This window comes from Rhinoraja longicauda, chromosome 36, assembly GCF_053455715.1.
Source record: "Rhinoraja longicauda isolate Sanriku21f chromosome 36, sRhiLon1.1, whole genome shotgun sequence".
NCBI classification, from domain to species: Eukaryota; Metazoa; Chordata; class Chondrichthyes; order Rajiformes; family Arhynchobatidae; genus Rhinoraja; species Rhinoraja longicauda.
This window is the reverse complement of record NC_135988.1, coordinates 19,707,510-19,728,279: the sequence shown is the minus strand read 5'-3', so window position 1 is coordinate 19,728,279 and position 20,770 is coordinate 19,707,510. Positions and strand designations below refer to the sequence as shown.

At 46.3% G+C, this 20,770-nt stretch overlaps 1 protein-coding gene across 3 annotated transcripts in view; it reads left to right on the top strand.

Annotated features, from left to right (window-relative positions):
• Positions 1-20,770, top strand: part of hk2 (hexokinase 2) — a 112,575-nt gene that overhangs the window by 34,704 nt on the left and 57,101 nt on the right. For 2 of the 3 annotated variants that reach the window (XM_078429013.1, XM_078429012.1), the window contains exon 1: positions 1,458-1,577. The exons of the other annotated variant lie outside the window; for it this stretch is intronic. In XM_078429013.1, the coding sequence (XP_078285139.1) occupies positions 1,515-1,577 (63 nt within the window). In that variant the 5' untranslated portion in view covers positions 1,458-1,514. Of the gene's footprint in view, positions 1-1,457; positions 1,578-20,770 lie in introns of those variants that run through there. 3 annotated transcript variants of the gene reach the window in all.

Sequence of the window (20,770 nt, the reverse complement as noted above, 5' to 3'; positions counted from 1 at the left end):
AAGGTGAAGGGGAAATGATTTAATGGGAATCTAAGGGGTATTTGTTTCACACAAAGGGCGGGGGATGTATGAAACAAGCTGCCAGAGGAGGTGGTTGAGGCAGGGACTATCCCAACTTTTAAGAAACAGTTGTACAGGTACACGGATAGGACAGGTTTGGAGTGATATGGACCAAACACAGGCAGGTGGGATTAGTGTGGCTGGGACATGCTGGATGTCCCGTTCCCTAAAGAATGAAGACATCTTGGATGGAACACCTTGTCTTGGGCGCAGTTGTGGCATAGACGGGGGAATTGGGAGTGGGGGATGGAATCTTTGCAGGGTAGGAAGAAATGTAGTCGATAGTTGTGGGAGTCAGTGGGTTTGTAATAGACATCAGTCAATAGTCTATTTCCTGTGGACTGGCAGCATCTCTGGAGAAAAGGAATAGGTGACATTTCGGGTCGAGACCCTTCTTCAGTCTGAATAAGGATCTCGACCCGAAACGTCACACATTCCTTCTCTCCAGAGATGCTGCCTGTCCCGCTGAGTTACTCCAGCATTTTGTGTCTACCTTCGATTTAAACCAGCATTTGCATTTCTTTCCTACACAGCACAGATGTCTATACGTTGTGTAGAACAGTACAGATGTCTATAAGTTGTGAACTGTACAGGTGTCTATACATTGTTTAGAACAGTCCAGAGGTCTATACGTTGTGAGCTGTACAGATGCCTATACGTTGTGAACTGTACAGATACTATACGTTGTGAACTGTACAGGTGTCTATACATTGTTTAGAACAGTACAGATGTCTATACGTTGTGAACTGTACAGGTGTCTGTAGGTTGTGAACTGTACAGGTGTCTATAGGTTGTGAACTGTACAGGTGTCTATAGGTTGTGAACTGTACAGATGCCTGCCTATACGTTGTGTTGAACAGCATCGCCAGATGGTGACTGATGACATCGTTCATTGATAATTTTTCTTCCAAATTATTTTGTCTGATTGCCCGCTCTCCCCCCGTTAGAATCTCACACATCACATGTAAAACAGGTCTGGAAATCGCACATGTTGTCATTTAAATGGACAGCTGGGATTTTACTCATTCTCAGTCAACTTGGACCGACGGCGAGGGACGTGCGCCTTTAACAGCGGCGTGTGCGCGGCCCTTCCCGGGGGGGAGAGAGGGGGAAGAAGGGGGGAGGGGGGGGGAGAGAGGGGGGGAGAGAGGGAGAGGGGGGGAGAGAGGGAGAGAGGGGGAGGGGGAGAGGGAGAGAGGGGGAGAGGTGGTGGTGGGAAGGAGGGGGGGGGGGGGGGGGGGGAGGTGGAAGGAGAGGGAGAGGGGACGGGCGGGGAGGAGATGGAGAGGCGGGGACCGGGGCGCACCCACAACGGGAAGCCAATGGTAAGTGGATGTTGTAACGAGCCGGAGGCTGGGCTGAGCCAGAGGTGGAATGTGCAACATCGCACTGAAATAGGAAGCCGACACCTCGCCTGATCCATCGCCCAGAGTTAGAGTCGGGGAACAACCAAGATGATCGCTGTTCACCTCGTCGCGTGTCTCATCACGGAACTGAAACAGGACCAAGTACAGAAGGTAACACTGACTTGTCGTTGTGGGATGAACTGTTTAGTTTGGTCAAGATTTAGGAACATCGTGCTCCTGCCAGAACAGGCTCCGCGCTTTACTCAGTATTTCCTTTAAGACAATTCATTGTAATTCCCTGCGGTGATGAGCAGCGACTGGGCAGGTTGCTTGGACTTCCCATTGCATTGTGCGTGTGAGTTGGTGTACCCTCTCTGTGAGTTGGTGTACCCTCTCTGTGAGTGGGGTCGGGGTGTCTGTGAGTTGGTGTACCCTCTCTGTGAGTTGGTGTACCCTCTCTGTGAGTTGGTGTACCCTCTCTGTGAGTTGGTGTACCCTCTCTGTGAGTTGGTGTACCCTCTCTGTGAGTTGGTGTACCCTCTCTGTGAGTTGGCGGATATGTGGTTTCTTGAGGCTGTGAGAATGCGGAACTCGGCGCCAACAGTCTACAACTCGCAGATAGACACAGAATGCTGGAGTAACTCAGCGGGTCAGGCAGCATCTCAGGAGAGAAGGAATGGGTGACGTTTATGGTCGAGACCCTTCTTCAGAAAGTCTAACTCGCCATGTGCCGAGTTGTCTTTGTGAAGCAAATACTGGGAACCCCGGGCTTCTGAAGAACGATTGTTTCTCGGCTTTCTCTTCCGTGTCTCGAGTGACCGATTTGTTCCGAGTTTCTGTTTGGCCGCTGGGCGATGCGTTTTGAGGAGCGGTTGGTGTCAGAAGGTGGAAGTCTTCAGAACCAATGTTCCTCCAACTAGACACATGATCTATCTGAGCGGAGACACCACATCTCCAGGAATAATCAAAGATTGACACAAAATGCTGGAGTAACTCAGCGGGACAGGCAGCATCTCTGGAGAGAAGGAATGGGTGACGTTTATGGTCGAGACCCTTCTTCCCAGAAGATAGACAGTAGACAATAGGTGCAGGAGGAGGACCTTCGGCCCTTCGAGCCAGCACCGCCATTCAATGTGACCATGGCTGATCATTCTCAATCAGTACCCCGTTCCTGCCTTCTCCCCATACCCCCTGACTCCGCTATCCTTAAGAGCTCTATCTAGCTCTCTCTTGAATGCATTCAGAGAATTGGCCTCCACTGCCTTCTGAGGCAGAGAATTCCACAGATTCACAACTCTCTGACTGAAAAAGTTTTTCCTCATCTCAGTTCTAAATGGCCCATCCCTTATTCTTAAACTGTGGCATTTTAATGCCATATAATTACTCGACCCATCCATTCCTTCTCCACAGCGATGCTGCCTGACCCGCTGAGTTACTCCAGCATTTTGTGTCTATCTTCGGTTTAAACCAGCATCTGCAGTTCCTTCATACACATTTCGTCCGGGAATAATCATCCGATTAATTGTAGCAAGGAATGGGCGATTGGGGTGAACGTGGACTGGCCAAACTGTTCCTGGCAGCAGGAACATAGTAAAACCAAGACAAGTGATTATTTTGTAAACCAGCATCTGCAGCGACTTGTTTCCACAACGAGTCCCGGTCCCAGCAGTGATCCTCGTTAGTAACAGAAAGGATGAACGTTTTGTTGCCGAGCCTTAGCCCAGCTGGTGGCGGTTGTGCAGCAGAAAACAGAGACAGAAATGTCCTCTTCTCAAATCTCAGGCCCCTCGAGCTCCTGCAGTGATCTTTCCCCTTGAACATTGCGTATCGGACCCGTACCTCACAACGCCAGAGATCAGGGTCGACCATGACCTTGGTGCTGTCTGTGTGGAGTTTGCACGTTCTCTTTGTGGCCGCGAGGGTCACATGGCAAGGACGTGCGGGTTTGTGGGTGAATTGGCTCTCTGTAAATTGCCCCTCGTATGCAGGGAGTGGAATAGAAAGTGAGATACATAGAACGAGTGTGAACATGGGATCGGTGGGCCGAACGGCCTGCTTCCCTGTTGTATCTGGGTACCTGTATTCCCAGGTGTGTGCACGTCGTTCTCGCTTCATGGGAAGGATGGAGGCGGCTCTGAGACGTGTTTATTCTGTCAGTAGCAAAGCGGCTTCACAACTGGGCGCCGAGACAGGCGGGACATCTTTCACACGGCACTTGCGGGTAGCTAGTCAAATGTAATATGCGAAATATAATTGAAACCTGCTGTGAGCTGGGCTTAGACTTCCCGGGATAACAATCCCATAAATACACAACAATATTGCCCTGGGAACAAGGACACGTGATTCACACGTTAACGGGGCCATTTGCTGCCCAACGTGGCTAAACCTGTCTGAAATAAATCTCCTCCATCGCCCTCCCTCCCTCCCTCCCTCCCTTCCTCCGCAAAGACCAGGTTCCCGGGGCACCTCGACCTCAAACCCCTCAGTCAGTCCCTGTCTCTCGCGACTCGAGTTCTGGAAGCTTCTTTGCAAACTATGGGCTTTTGTCCAGTCTGGGGATACAGTGGGGCAGAGGTGAGTTAGAAACATAGAAAATAGGTGCTGGAATAGGCCATTCGGCCCTTCGAGCCTGCACCGCCATTCAATGTGATCATGGCTGATCATCCAACTCAATATCCCGTACCTGCCTTCTCTCCATACCCCCTATAGACTCTCCTCAGTCCAAGTTCCTGCTGCGATCAGGCCCAGAGAGATGGGAGATCCCACCATTGCAGTAACAGGTGACCAGACTGCTTCCTTGGATGATGGGCATGTGCATAAATCATTGAGTGGCAGGACAGGGTAACAATATAATTCCCAACGCGTCCACATTGTCGGCTTAATCCTGAGAGGATGGTGCATAAATTAGAGAAGGCACGATGTAAAATACTATTGCAGCACCAATGGCAAGAGTGCGAACACATTGTTCAGAAAAGATTGACAGGAACGGTTCTGGGGTCAAGTGGGTACAATTTGAAGAATAGATTGTAAATGCTGTAAAGTCTATTTTGGAGAAGAGAAGGTTATGGGTGTCCAGAAGTGTGTAAAATGCTGAGGGGACATTGTAGAGCTGTTGGCAATGGTGCAGGATGGAGATCTCTGGTACAACAAAAAGGAGGTCAGTCACGAGTCATGAGTTTATTGTTTTATGTACATATATGGTGAGGTTATAAAGCCGTATGGCTTGGGACCAGCCCCTCAGCCCAACTGTCGGCCAAGGGTTCTTCCTGAGCATCTCTCAGGCCCATGTTTGGCCCATTTCCATCAAAGCCTTTGCCATCCATGAACCAGTCCAAATATCATTTAAACATTGTATTTGTACCAACCACCGCCGCTTCCTCTGGCAGCTCCTCCATTCTGTATCAAAAAGTTGCCCCATAGGTTTCATAGAGTCATATGAAGCTTTATACAGTGTGGAAACAGGCCCAACTTGCCCACACCGGCCAACATGTCCCAGTTCCCTTGAGATAGTTCCTCTCTCGCCCTAAACCTGGGAGGAAGGCTGTGACCATCCACCATATCCATGTGCCTCATGGTTTTAGCTCTAACTCAGCCTCCGTCTCCTCATAAATCAAGCCTGCCATTTCCTTGTTAATCATCTCTGCAGCCTCTCGAGCTTCATCACATCCTTGTGACAAGCAGAACTGTACATGATATTCCAGTTGTGCTCTCACAAAGCTCCTAAGCTGCTGTATGTAGCATGGCGTGACAATGCTTGCACTCAGGCCCCATCTGTTGGCGGTAAATATGCATATGCCACCTTCACCATGTCTCCCTGTGTTTGGCACTTTCAGCAAACTAGGTACTTGAGGTAATTAAAAGTGATGTGAGGAAAATCTTTGCAGTTGGAATCTGGAAAGATCTGGTGGAGGCAGGTCTGATGGTGGCCTTGAAGAAGGAATTATATGGTGGAGAAAGTTCCCATGGTATTGAGCTGGTGCAGTGGTGATGGACTGAATGGATTCACGTGTTGCATGCATTCTATGATGTTCATAAGTCATAGGAGCAGAATTGGGCCATTTGGCCCAACCAGAATACTCTGCCATTCATTCATGGCTGATTGCTATTTCACCCCAGCCTCCTGCCTTTTCTCCATAACCTTTGACACCCTTACTAATCAAGAATTTGTCAATCCGTGCTTTAACCCTTACCCAATGACTTGGCCTCCACAGCCACCTGTGGCACGACAAGGTGTAGAGTAGGTTTGGCCATTTAGTTGAAGGGAATCTTGTGGAAACAGCACAGCAGGAGTGTACTGGCAAAGGAGTCTAGAACCCCAGGCTACAGTCCCAAAATAAAGCTTAAACCATTTAGGATTGAGATGAGGAGAAATATATTCAGTGAGGATGGTGAATGTCTGGAATTCTTTATTCTGGAGAAAGTGGTGACTCAGCCCTTGATTGTTTTCACAATTAAGATCAATAGCTTTATGTACTCGGCTTGTACTCGCTGGAATTTAGAAGATTGAGGGGGGATCTCATAGAAACTTACAAAATTCTTAAGGGGTTGGACAGGCTAGATGCAGGAAGATTGTTCCCGATGTTGGGGAAGTCCAGAACAAGGGGTCACAGTTTAAGGATAAGGGGGAAGTCTTTTAGGACACAAGACACAAGACACAAGAAAGTAGGAGCAGGAGTAGGCCAACCGGCCCCTCGAGCCCGCTCCGCCATTCAATACGATCATGGCTGATCCCACCCCAACCCCCTTCCCACTATCGCCCTTCTTCCCACCCAAAAGAACCATGTGATCTCCTGGGAGAGGCGAAAAACCGGATAAAAACCCAGGCCAATTTGGGAAAACAATCCGGGAAATTCCTTTCCGACCCCAAGCTAGGCGATCGAAACTTGTCCAGGAGATTACTCAGGTCTTACTATACTAACCATAGCTCATGTCCACTTCCCTGCCCGCTCCCCGTAACCCCTAATTCCCTTGTCCATTAAAAAACAATCTATTTCTGTTTTAAATTTATTTAACGTTCCTGCATCCACAGCTCCCTGAGGCAGCGAATTCCACAGACTAACCACCCTCTGAGTGAAGAAGTTTCTCCTCATCTCAGTTTAAAAAGAGCCCCCGCTTATTCTAAGACTATGCCCCCTAGTTTTGGTCTCCTCGATCATCGGAAACATCTTCAGCGCATCCACCCGATCAAGGCCCCCTCACGATCTTATACGTTTCAATAAGATCGCCTCTCATTCTTCTGAACTCCAATGAGAAAAGTCCTAACCTACTTAACCTTTCCTCATATGTCAACCCTCTCATCCCTGGGATTAACCGTGTAAACCTTCTCTGCACTGCCTCCAGAGCAAGTACATCTTTTCTTAAATATGGACACCAAAACTGCACACAGTATTCCAAATGCGGTCTTACCAATACTGTATACAGCTGCTGCAAAACCTCCCTACTTTTATACTCTATCCCCCTGGCAATAAAGGCTAAGACTCCATTGGCCTTCCTAATCACTTGCTGCACCTGCATACTAACTTTTTGTGATTCCTGTACTAGTACCCCCCCAGGTCCCTTTGTGTTGTATTACCACGCAGCTCCTCCCCATTTAGAAAATAACTTTCTTCATGATTTTTTCCCCAAAATGCATAACTTCACATTTATCAGTATTAAACTTCATCTGCCAAGTCGCTGCCCACTCTCCTAGTTTATCTATATCCTTTTGCAGGCTTTTTCTATCCTCCTCACTCCCTGCTTTACCTCCCATTTTTGTGTCATCTGCGAACTTGGATATATTACACTTGGTCCCCTCCTCTAAGTCATTTATATAAATTGTAAACAGCTGGGGTCCCAGCACCGACCCCTGCGGAACCCCAATAGTCACCGATTGCCATCCCGAGTATGATCCATTTATCCCAACTCTCTGCTTCGAGAACCGAGATGAGAAAGTTTTTCTTCACACAGAGAGTGGTGAATCTGTGGAATTCTCTGCCACAGAAGGTAGTTGAGGCCAGTTCATTGGCTATATTTAAGAGGGAGTTAGATGTGGCCCTTGTGGCTAAAGGGATCAGGGCGTATGGAGAGAAGGCAGGTACAGGTTACTGAGCTGGATGATCAACCATGATCATATTGAATGGCGGTGCAGGCTTGAAGGGCCGAATGGCCTACTCCTGCACCTATTTTCTATGTTTCTATGTATAACAGAGGAATCAAGGGATATGTTAAGAGGCCAGAGATAGGGTCGAACTGGAAGAGCGGCACTGGAGATTGGACGAGGATGGGTCAGTGGTGAGTGCCGGAGGTTGGTCGCAGAGGCACTGCCGAGAATGAAGGACCCAGCATGGGGGGGGGGGGGGGGGGGGGGTGGGGGAGAATGAAGAGGACCAGCATGGGGGGGGGGGGGGAGAATGTAGAGGGACCTGGCATTTGGAGGGGGGGGGGTGAATGAAGAGGGATGCAGCATGAGGGGGAGAATGAAGAGGGACCTGGCGTTTGGAGGGGGGGGGGGTGTTTGCTGAGAACAAAGGGGGACCCTTGGGGATTAGATAGAATACTTTGTGGGCGCCCTGTATGTGGCGGCTCTTTGCATACTTGTGCGTAACCAAATATCTCATGGTGACGTGCCACAAGTGATAATAATGTATCTTTCATTTGTTCAGGATTACCCATTATCTTGATCAATGATAGAACAGATCTCCTCCTATTTTTTATGTTCTATTAAAGGTTCTCTTAGCCTAAAGGGAAAACCATTGTTTCCCCACTCTATCCATGTTATTACAATTTTGCAATCCTCTAATGATTTTTGTGAATCTCTTCTCTATCCCAGCCTGTTTCATGTCCTACAATTATGTTTAACTGTAACACTTTAATATAAAGTTCCAACATTAAAACAAGTATTATACAGTCAATCTTGCCAATAATAGTCTGAAGAAGGGTCCCAACCTGAAACACCACCTGTCCATTCCACCCAGGGATATTACCTGACCTGCTGAGTTCCTCCAGCACTTCATCTTTTGCCAATTATAAAGCCACCATCTTATGCACTTCATTAACACTCTGCTGATGTTTTAAGATTTTCCAAGAAACAACCCGTCTCTTGACTATTGTCCTATTTTGAAAATCTTTGTTCTAAATAAAACAAACCATGCTTCTTGATCTCAGCATGTAATTATTGAACCATTCATCGTTGGTACCATCGAACCAGCCTACCGTGCTACCATGTCCATGGTACCATCGAACCAGCCTACCTTGCTACCATGTCCATGGTACCATCGAACCAGCCTACCTTGCCTGAAGCCTTGCTGATGTCCATGGTACCATCGAACCAGCCTACCTTGCTACCATGTCCATGGTACCATCGAACCAGACTACCTTGCCTGAAGCCTTGCTAATGTCCATGATACCACTGAACCAGCCTACCTTGCGGAAGTCCATGGAGGCAATGGACACCCCCACGTCCTGACCATCAGTAATCCTGCAAATTTACATCCTGCTCAGAATAAAGAGATACAATTTCAACATACCAGGTCCACACCCAAAATCCCTTCTCTGCCTAAGTACTTATTGTTTGTTTTTAGACCATTTATATTTTCATGTTGACTTAAGCCATTGAATCTAGTCGTACAACCAGACAAAATTCAGTGTTGGTGAATTACTTGCAACAATATGCAAGAACATGACATGACCTAAATGATCAACGTAATTTAAAACGTTGTCATGATCTAATTATTTCAGAAGGTTGTTGTGTGTCCTTTTCAGGGATTGCATTCCAAAACCACTTCAACTGCTGTGTTTGAAGCTGAACCTTTCAATTCATTGCAATGCGGTATTTCTATGAATATTAAAAATGTAGAAATGTCATTGAAATACCAGAAAATATATTTTCTTTGACCATTTGTAGATGAAGGAGGTAAAAAAGACAGAAAGATGGAACCGTGAGTTTGGAGGGGGATGTTATGTCATGAAATCTCCAGGAAGAAATCCAATCAGCGTCACCAGTCCTAATTTAAACTGCTGAGTTGTCCATCTCAAGTTAACCAGCACAGTGTATGCTGGAAATATGGACATTCACTAGCTAATTTGTTGCTTTAGCAGCAAGCAGGGTAGAAATAGATGCATGAAGACTGTTCGGCTCACTGATCAGCAGCTGACCATCAATCCTGCATTAATCCCATTTTATTCTCTGCATTCCCATCAGTTCCTCCCAGATTCTACCACTCGCCTACTTTGCTAGGTACAATTTATACTGATTAATTAACCTACCAACCTGCGCGCCTTTAGGACATGGGAGCAGATAGGAACACTTGGTGAAAACTCATGCATACAAACTCCACACAGACAGGTCCCATGGTCAGGATTAAACCCGGGTCTCTGGCGCTGTGAGGTATCGATTCTTTTAGTTACAACACTGTTGCTGCACTTTGCTTCCTTAACTATATAAGCTTCCTTTCTTCAGAATGTAGAGCAGAAGCAATTCTGTTTCTTAGACACTAAGTTGCTGCAAGTGTGCGTTAGTCTCTTCAGAAGAAGGACCGAATGGCTTACTCCTGCACCTATTTTCTGTTTTTATGTGCCTTCAGGTGGCTGGGCCACAGGTACTGGAAAATATCTCTTCCTCTGTCTCCCATCTCTCTGTTTCCTCTCCCTCTCCACCTTCTTTTCCTCTGTCTCCCATCTCTCTGTTTCCTCTCCCTCTCCACCTTCTCCCCCTTTCCCTCTGGATTCTATCCCTCTTCACCTTTTCCCTTCCCTCCCCTCTCCGCCTTATTCCCTCCCTCCCCCTCTCTGCCTTCCCCTTAAAACCTGAAACTTCCCTGCTAACTGGGAGCTCTAAGCATTTCCTTATGTAGCTTAAAGTCACATTTTCTTTGAGAAGACTTGTGAAATGCTTCAGGAGGTATCACTTCATTAAAGGTGCTATATAAACACAGGCTGCATTCATTGGAGAGGGTTGAAAGAATAGCCATTTGCCTCAGAAAAGATTTGTAAATTGCGTGTTTATTCTGCTGGTAGGCACAAAATGCTGGAGTAACTCAGCGGGTCAGGCAGCATCGCGGGAGAGAAGGAATGGGTGACATTTCGGGTTGAGACCTTTCTTCAGACTCAGACCCAAAACCTCACCCATTCCTTCTCTCTCTCTCTCTCTCTCGAGATATTGCCTGACTCGCTGAGTTACTCCAACATTTTGTGTCTACCTTCAATTTAAACCACCATCTGCAGTTTTTCCCCAACATACTTTATTCTCCTGCCACTCAGCACCTGAGTCAAGAGGTCATATGCATCTCTTTCACCCTGTCCCTGACCCTGAATCTGACCCTGATGCAAATAATGCTGAGGATTTTTCTACTTGACCTCATTCGATCACAAATCATTTTATTTCTCACACCAGATACTTCACTTGTATCAAATTATTACGAAATCGCAAACTAACTGCAAGATGATTTAAAAAAAATGTATTGCTGCATAACGAAATAAGTGTGGCACAGAGGGTGTGTTAACAATGGGGTGATTGATTTGGGAAACAATAACAGGTGCTGTCCCAGATTTAGGTTACCTCAGAGGGGTACTTTGTCAGTACACAGTGTAGTTTTGGATGACACTGGTGTAGATTAGCTGTGATCCATGCAAAATGCTTTGTTTACTTTCAAACTTGCTGGCGGAAGGCAGTCTTCTCCTGGGAGTTGATGTGGTTCGTACAAGGGACGCTACTGAGAAGCTTTGCCTGTAGGGAATGTCGTTTACAACAGAAATTGAGCTCCGTTTGATTGGAATTATGCCCCGACCGTGATTGACTGGAGGTTCAGTTGTGAAAGAAAGCCCAAAATGCTGCCACTTATCAAATGTACCATTGTGGTGGTTTCTTAACTGGTGAATGCTGTCTTCAGCGTTTCAGTCATATTGCATCAGTACTACTAGTTTTTAGCAACTTTACTATTTCAATATTTTTTTAAACCAGGTCAGCAGTATTTCCTGATTAGGAGTCAAAATTCTTGCTCAGCCAGTATTTAATTAACTGAAATAAAATATTGTCATTTAAAATCTCCTAATCACCCTGTTTCGTTCTTCCTTCTTCAACACCACTCTCCGTTTCCATCGTCTTCCTGAGTTGCAATACCTGCCCATATACCATTCCATTTCCACCATTCCTGGACCTAAGAACCCTGCAAGATAAAGCAGCAATTGCTGTGCTTCTTCTACTCTAATAGTCTTACAGTGATACAGTGTAGAAACAGGCCCTTCGGCCCAACTTGCCCACACCGGCCAGCATGCCCCGGCTACATTGGTCCCACCTGCCAGTGTTTGGTCCATATCCCTCCAAACCTGTCCTATCCATGTACCTGTCGAGCTGTTTTTTAAATGTTGGGATAATCCCTGCCTCAACTACCTCCTCTGGCAGCTTGTTCCATACATCAACCACCCTCTGTGTGAAAAAGTTACCCCTCAGATTCCTATGAAATCTTTTCCCCTTCACCTTAAACCTGAATCTGATCCTCGATTTCCCCTTCTCTGGGCAAGAGACTCTGTGCATCTACCCAATCTATTCCTCTCATGGTTTTATACACCTCAATAAGATCACCCCTCATCCTCCTGCGCTCCAATGAATAGAGTTCCAGTAATATTTTGCATTATTGCAATAAATGTTATCGCACATGGAAACAGGCCCTTTGTTCCAACATGATTTTATAATTGTCATGGACTGAAAACTTTGTTACACTTGGTGAGAAGGCAGGTACAGGCTACTGAGCTGGATGATCAGCCATGATCATATTGAATGGCGGTGCAGGCTCGAAGGGCCGAATGGCCTACTCCTGCACCTATTTTTCTATGTTTTTTTCTTCTTTTTTTGCTCTATGTGACAGCAAAGGACATATTTTTATTCATGTCCATTTAACACGATCACTACCACGGTGATTCCTGGGAAAGACAGCCTGCAGCTGCCAGTCATTTATGCTGAATTAAGCTTCTAATTAATGCATTCTGATTAAATGAACATTACCATTTCATACTTGAGCTCAGTTTGACAATGTACTGCTTTCAAATTCTCGTTATAATCATCCAGCCTCTATTCAAACATGATAACTTGGGCAGATTAACACTGGATTCCTTCTTTCACCACCACCCCCACGGCAATCGGGTCATGTCTCACCACACGTACCACTGCAGCCCATTCTACACAGCAGGATTTTTATTATGAATGACAATGCCCAGTTACATAGAAAATTAGAAAATAGGTGCAGGAGTAGGCCATTCGTCCCTTCGAGCCAGCACCGCCATTAAATATGATCATGGCTGATCATCCAAAATCAGTACCCCGTTCTGTCTTTTTCCCCACATCCCTTGATTCCCTCAGCCTTCAGAGCTAAATCTAACTCTCTCTTGAAAACAAAGTTGAGGAAGGTTCGCTCACTACAATCTCACAATGTTTATATTTCAATGTGGCTTGGGCGGTTTTAGCTGAGCTGACTGAATCCTCTTTGCACCTCATCCTTGACTTCATCCTTGTAATTGAAAAAGATTAACCCATCTCTCTCTCACTGCAACGAAGGGGCCATTTGTGCTGGCCCCTTGCTGCAACGAAGGGGCCATTTGTGCTGGCCCCTTGCTGCAACGAAGGGGCCATTTGTGCTGGCCCCTTGCTGCAACGAAGGGGCCATTTGTGCTCGCTGCTGGTTTCCATTGGCAGGATTGATTTTTATTTTGGGGATTGTGAATATTTGGCGAGATTCTCTCAATTGTCAGCTAATGGACCGTAGCCTGAATTGGAACAATCATGGCCATGATCAATGACACAATAAACTCTCCCTACTACCACAGTAGCCTTATTGGTTGGAACCTTAGGTTGGACCATCCAATCTCCTCAGCTGTGGTGCCAGGGATGGGCACAACTAGCACAACTCGTTTTTTTGAATATTAAAAAATATATATATTTTATATTTAATTTATATTAATATTAAATAATATCTGGATTTTTATTACCCTCACTAGGGTTTCCTCTCTTGCCCCCCTCCCCCCCACGGGTCCTCACCTCCCCCTCCCCCTCCCCCTCCTTGTCCTCACCTTCCACCCCATCAAGCGTCACATAATCCTCCAACATTTCTGCCATCTCCAACGGGATCTCACCACTAGCCACATCTTCCCATCTCCACCCCTTTCTGCTTTCCACAGAGACCATTCTCTCTGCAACTCCCTGGTTAACTCATCCCTCTCACCCAAACCACCCCCTCCACAGGTACTTTCCCATGCAACTGCAGAAGATGCAATACCTGTCACTACGCCACCCCCCTCGACTCTATCCAAGGACCCCAACAGTCATTTCAGGTGAGGCAGTGGTTCACTTGCACCTCCTCCAACCTCATCTACTGTATCCGCTATTCCAGGTGTGGACTCTATATACCGGTGGGACTAAGTGTAGGCTCGACAATTGTTTTGCTGAACAGCTCTGCTCGGTCCGCCTAAACCGACCTGATCTCCTGGTTGCGAAACACTTTAACTTCCCATTCCCACACTCACCTTTCCGTCCTGGGCCTGCTCCATTGTCCCAATGCAAATTGGAGGAACAACAGCTCATATTTCGCTTGGGCAGCTTACACCCCAGCGGTATGAATATTGACTTCTCTAACTTCAAGTAACCCTTGCTTTCCATCCCTCTCCATCCATCCCCCTTCCCAGTTCGCCAACCAGACTGACTGTCCCTGATTATATGTTATCTCTGTATGCTTCGTTGTCACTTTCTCCTAGCTAACAACGATCTATTCTACATTTTCTTTGAACTACAACCACTTTGATGTCTTGTTCTCCTACTTCCTTATCTCTGTATCTCCCACTCCCCTGACTCTCAGTCTGAAGAAGGGTTTCAACCGTGAAACGTCACCCATTCCTTCTCTCCAGAGATGTTGCCTGTCCCGCTGAGTTACTCCAGCATTTTGTGTCTATCTATAAAAAAATATTGATTAAAATAAATGTGATATTTTAAACTAATACTCATCATTACAAGGTTGACAGCAATTGTTTTATCAGTGTTGAATATTAAATGCAAGAAAAGGTATTTAATATTCAACAGCTTTTTTCTTTTTCAACTTTACTTCAGAGATATTATCCTTTCTTCTGCAGTAATTAATTGTGCAGTGAATTATGGACACAGCCCAGACCATCACACAAACCTTCCATTGACTCCATCTACACCTCACGCTGCCTCGGCAAGGCCAGCAGCCCAGACCGGCACGCACGCACAAACAAACCAACCTCCCTTCCATTGACTCCATCTACACCTCACGCTGCCTCGGCAAGGCCAGCAGCATCATCAAGGACCAGTCGCACCCCGGTCACTCCCTCTTCTCCCCTCTCCCATAGGGCAAAAGATACAGAAGTGTGAAAACGTACACATCCAGATTCAGGGACAGTTTCTTCCCAGCTATTATCAAGCAACTGAATAATCCTACCACAACCAGAGAGCAGTTCTGAATTACTGTCTACCTCATCGGGGACCCTCAGACTATCTTTGATTGGACTTTGCTGGCTTTACCTTGCACTAAACGTTATTCCCTTATCATGTATTTATACACAAAATGCTGGAGTAACTCAGCGGGGTCAGGCAGCATCTCAGGAGAGAAGGAATGGGTGACGTTTCGGGTCGAGACCCTTCTTCAGACTGGTCTCGACCCGAAACGTCACCCATTCCTTCTCTCCTGAGATGCTGCCTGACCCGCTGAGTTACTCCAGCATTTTGTGAATAAATACCTTTGATTTGTACCAGCATCTGCAGTTATTTTCTTACACTATGTATTTATACACTGTAAATGGGTCAACTGCAACCATGGATAGTTTTTCCACTGACTGGATAGCACGTAACAAAAGCTGTCCACTGTACATTGGTACACATGACAATAAATGTAATTGAACTAATTAAAAAAAATAACAAAGTTCCAGAGGAACCTAGCGGGTCAGGCGGCTTCTGCCGAAGAACCTTTCTTCAGACTTAGACGAAAGGATTAAAAGTACCATTAGCAAATTTGCAGATGATACTAAGTTGGGGGGTAGTGTGAATTGTGAGGAAGATGCAATAAGGCTGCAGGGTGACTTGGACAGGTTGTGTGAGTGGGCGGATACATGGCAGATGCAGTTTAATGTAGATAAGTGTGAGGTTATTCACTTTGGAAGCAAGAATAGAAAGGCAGATTATTATCTGAATGGTGTCAAGTTAGGAGGAGGGGGAGTTCAACGAGATCTGGGTGTCCTAGTGCATCAGTCAATGAAAGGAAGCATGCAGGTACAGCAGGCAGTGAAGAAAGCCAATGGAATGTTGGCCTTCGTAACAAGAGGAGTTGAGTATAGGAGCAAAGAGGTCCTTCTACAGTTGTACCGGGCCCTGGTGAGACCGCACCTGGAGTACTGTGTGCAGTTTTGGTCTCCAAATTTGAGGAAGGATGTTCTTGCTATGGAGTGCGTGCAGCGTAGGTTCACTAGGTTAATTCCCGGAATGGCGGGACTGTCGTATGTTGAAAGGCTGGATCGATTGGGCTTGTATACACTGGAATTTAGAAGGATGAGGGGGGATCTTATTGAAACATATAAGATAATTAGGGGATTGGACACATTAGAGGCAGATAACATGTTCCTAATGTTGGGGGAGTCCAGAACAAGGGGCCACAGTTTAAGAATAAGGGGTAGGCCATTTAGAACGGAGATGAGGAAGAACTTTTTCAGTCAGAGGGTGGTGAAGGTGTGGAATTCTCTGCCTCAGAAGGCAGTGGAGGCCAGTTCGTTGGATGCTTTCAAGAGAGAGCTGGATAGAGCTCTTAAGGATAGCGGAGTTAGGGGGTATGGGGAGAAGGCAGGAACGGGGTACTGATTGAGAGTGATCAGCCATGATCGCATTGAATGGTGGTGCTGGCTCGAAGGGCTGAATGGCCTACTCCTGCACCTATTGTCTATTGTCTATTGTCAGACTGTCCTGACTGGTCAGACTGGTAAGGACAGACTGGTCTATTTATTCCCTCTATGTCCCTCCTTCTGGCTTTTTATTTCACCCTTCTCCTTACCTGTCCCACTATCCCACCACACTTCCCCCACTCCCATCTTTATTTATCTGACACCCTTTCGAGTCCTTTTCATCTCTCGCCTTTGTCCACCCATCTTCCAATCATAACCCATGAAGTATCTAACCATCACTTGCCAGGCTTTGTTTCATCCCATTAATTCACAAAATGCTGGAGTAACTCAGCAGGTCAGGCAGCATCTCGGGAGAGAAGGAAAGGGTGACGTTTCGGGTCGAGACCCTTCATCCCATCTCTTCGTTTCATCCCATCTCTTTTCCAGCTTTCTCCAGTACAACAATCAGTCTGAAAAAGGGCCCCAACCCCAAACATTGCCTACCCATTCCCTCCACAGATGCTGCCTGACCTCCTGAGTTCTTCTAGCACTTTGGTTTTGCTCCAGATTAATAATAATAATACACTTTATTTGTCATATGTAGGTTGGCACAGGGTCAACATTACAATGAAATGTATTTGACAAGACAACGGGTCACCTCAGCAATAATATTTCAAGGATAAATAAGATAAAAAATGACATTAGTAAGGTAAAAATACAATATTAAAAATAATCAACATATATGATTTGAAATGTGTTTATGAGTTCAGAAGCCTGATGGCCTGATGGTAGAAACTGTTCTTATGTCTGGTGGTACGCGCAGCCATACTCCTGTATCGTCTGCCTGACGGTAACAAGGAGAACAGCCTGCGTGCTGGGTGGCTGTGGTCCTTGATGATGCTGAGTGCCTTCCGCAGGCACCGCCGGTAGAAAATGTCCTGAATGTCCGGGAGACAGTTGCCAGTGATGTGCTGTGCCGTCTTCACCACTCTCTGTAGTGATTTGTGGCTGTGGGCAGAACAGTTCCCGTACCAGACTGTAATGCAGCCCGTCAGCAGGCTCTCGATGGTGCATCTGTAGAAGTTTGTGAGGGTGCTGGCGTTCATGCCAAACTTCCTCAGTCATCTCAGGAAAAAGAGCCGCTGGTGGGCCTTCTTTGTTATTGTGTCCGTGTGCAGTGTCCAGGAAAGGTCCTCAGTGATGTGCACACCTAGGAACGTAAAGCTGCTGACACTTTCAACCTCAGCATCACCGATGTGGATGGGGAGGTGTCCACTCCCCCATTGTCTCCTGTAGTCCACCATCATCTCTTTAGTTTTGCTGACATTGAGAGAGGTTACTTTCCTGGCACCAGCTGTTTAGTGCCTTTACCTCCTCTCTGTAGGCTGTCTCATTGTTGTCTGTGATGAGGCCCAAGATGGTCGTGTCGTCAGCAAACGTTAGGATGCTGTTTGAGCTGTGCTTAGCAGTATAGTCGTGCGTGAGCAGGGAGTACAGGAGAGGACTGGGTACACAGCCCTGTGGTGTGCCTGTGTTGAGGATCAGTGAGGAAGAGGTGTGGCTGCCAATTCTCACCACCTGGGGCCTGCCCGTCAGGAAATCGAATATCCATCTGCAGATGGAGGTCTCCAGTCCATGATCAAGGAGCTTGGGGATGGGTTTTGAGGGAATAATAGTGTTGAATGCCGAGCTGCAGTCAATAAAGAGCATTCTCACATATGTATTTCCTTTGTCCAGGTGGGTGAGCGCAGTATGTATTGCCATGGCGATGGCATCATCTGTGGCCCTGTTTGGTCTATATGCAAACTGAAGAGGGTCCAAGGTGTCAGGGAGAGAGGAGCAGATGTGAGTTTTGACTCGTCGCTCGAAGCACTTCATGATGACTGATGTCAGTGTGACAGGACGGTAGTCATTTAAACAGGAGGTTACTGGTTTCTTTGGAACAGGAACGATGATGGATGCTTTGAAGGAGGTGGGAACCACAGACTGACTCAGAGAGAGGTTGAAGATGTTGGTGAACACCTCTGCCAGTTGATCAGCACACGCTCTGAGGGCCCGCCCTGGAATACCATCCGGCCCTGGAGCTTTGCGATCGTTGACCTTTTTGAAGGACCGCCTCACGTCTGCCGTTTGTAAGGACAGTGTGGTAGTCCCCCTGCACACCTGTGGACTCATGGTGGGCACTGTGTTGTCTGCATCGAACCGGGCGTAAAAGATGTTAAGCTCGTCTGAGAGCGATGCGGTCGGCTGAACAGTGCTCCTGTTTTTCCCTTTGTAGTCTGTGACGCAGCGTAATCCACTCCACATGCGCCTGGAGTCCGAGCTGTAGTAGTTAGATTCCACTTTGTTTCTGTATTCTCTTTTGGCTTTCCTGATGGACTTCCGGAGGTCACATCTGGCTACCTTGTAGGCGTTGAGGACGCCTGAATTGAAGGCAGTAGTCCGTGCTTTAAGTTTAGCACGGATTTCCCGTCCGACCCAGGGTTTCTGATTTGGGTAAGTGCAGATGGTGGCTTTTGGAACCACATCATCGATGCACTTACTTATGTAACCTAAGACAGTCTGTGTATTCGTTGATATTGCCTTCTGCTGCGTCTTCAAATACCTGCCAGTCAGTTGTGTCAAAGCAGTCCTCATCAACCTCATTGTTCCATTTACATATAACCCTGGAAACCGGTTTTTCTTGTTTTAGTTTCTGCCTGTATGCAGGCAGCAGTAGAATGGAACAGTGATCTGCCTTACCAAAAGCAGGGCGAGGGAGGGGCTTCTAACAGGTGTGTTATAACAAGTCTCTGAATTCTTGTGTGTCCAGATATTACTGGAAACATAAGGACGTAAGAAGCAGGAAAATGAAGATGTCATTTGGTCTGTTGAGCCTGTGCCACCATTCCTCAAAAGATGATAATAATAATATATTCCTTTATTTGTCCCACACCGGGGAAAATTTACAGTGTCACAGCAGCAAAGTGGATAGCAAGAGATCATTCATTATAAATAAAAGTAAAGAAAAGGATAAATTGTCATCAGTTTACTGTGTATTCCTGAACTGTTGCTGTTCAGGGCCGTCTTTACAGCATTATGGGCTCCGGGCAAAGCAGTGTACTGGGGCCCCTACGACAACTACTCACAGGAATAAAAATGTAAATGGTCGATAAAATGGGGCCCCTATGCTCGTGGGGCCCTGTTGCTGTTGACTCGTCTGCTGGGAGCAGGGAATGTGCTGCTGGGAATGGCAGATGATGTGCTGATGATGGTTCATCTGTGTTTCAAGCTGTTTCAATCTGTGCATCGGAAATGCTGCAAGAGAGTCACGTTTGAAACAAAGGACAAGACATCATATTTTGAAATCTTAAAGTTTATCAATCTCTGTTTTGAATGAACTTGGTGGACTTGGAGTGATCCTCCTGTTGTAGATTCCGAAAATTCATCAATCTTTGAGTGAAGAAGTTTCTCCTCATGAATGGCTTATTCTGTATCTTCTAATAATTGTGTATGTTTGAATGAGGTCACTTTTAATTCTTCTAGATTTAAGAGAATAGATGCTTAGCCTACTTAATCTCCCCACACATCACAGAACCATTGTCCTAGGAACCAATGATGAAATTGCTTCTTAACCCCAAGCTTCACCAAAGGCAGCCCTCATTATAAGTTACTCCAGGTTTAGCTGCACTTCCTCCAAGACCAATATTTGCTCTTTGAAGTAAGCAACTTTTCTAAAAGAGGTCTAAATGGACCAAAGTTTTGGTGATCAAGACTGAAATTGCCTCTTCACCACTTGATTAATTTATTGGATTATGAATTAAGTTGAATGGCTTGTTTCCATGCTAAATGACTCGATAACAGGAGCAAACCGTCCTGAGCTTTATATTCAGCTTCCCAGCAATAAACAATGAGATCCTGTTTACTTTCCTAATTTATTTTTGAATATGTGGGGGATGATTGCAGTTGTTGATGGAGGCTTCAGTCACTGAGGGTCTTTCCAGCATTTTCTGATTCATTTATGGAATACATTGTTTATTGAAGGCTGATGTGCGGTGCATCACGTATTTGCTCCACTTCCAGCTGCTAGCCATGACTTACACAACCCTGCTGATGTAAAGGTGGGAAGGGAAATTGGTTTTGATGAGGAATGTATGACTCAACCAGTACGTTGATATTGCATCAGTATCGGGATTGCTTTGTGGGAAGTTATGTGGATTTCTAAGAATTATTCACGTATGCAGTGAAGTGCCTTTCTTAGTTACTGAATCACTACGATCTCAATATAAATATTCAGGAACTTATGTTTGTTTTGCAACCCTAAGACGGCCTCTCTTCTTCAAGCAAGGTGTCGGCCTAACTGGGTTGACTTCTGAGGAGACTCTCTCCTGCGTGCTTCAGAGCAAGTCATTGGCAGAGACTTCCCAGTGGCAGGACAGTCTGTACACTGGCCACAGTCTGGACACTGGCCACAGTCTGGACACTGGCCACAATCTGTACACTGGCCACAGTCTGGACACTGGCCACAGTCTGGA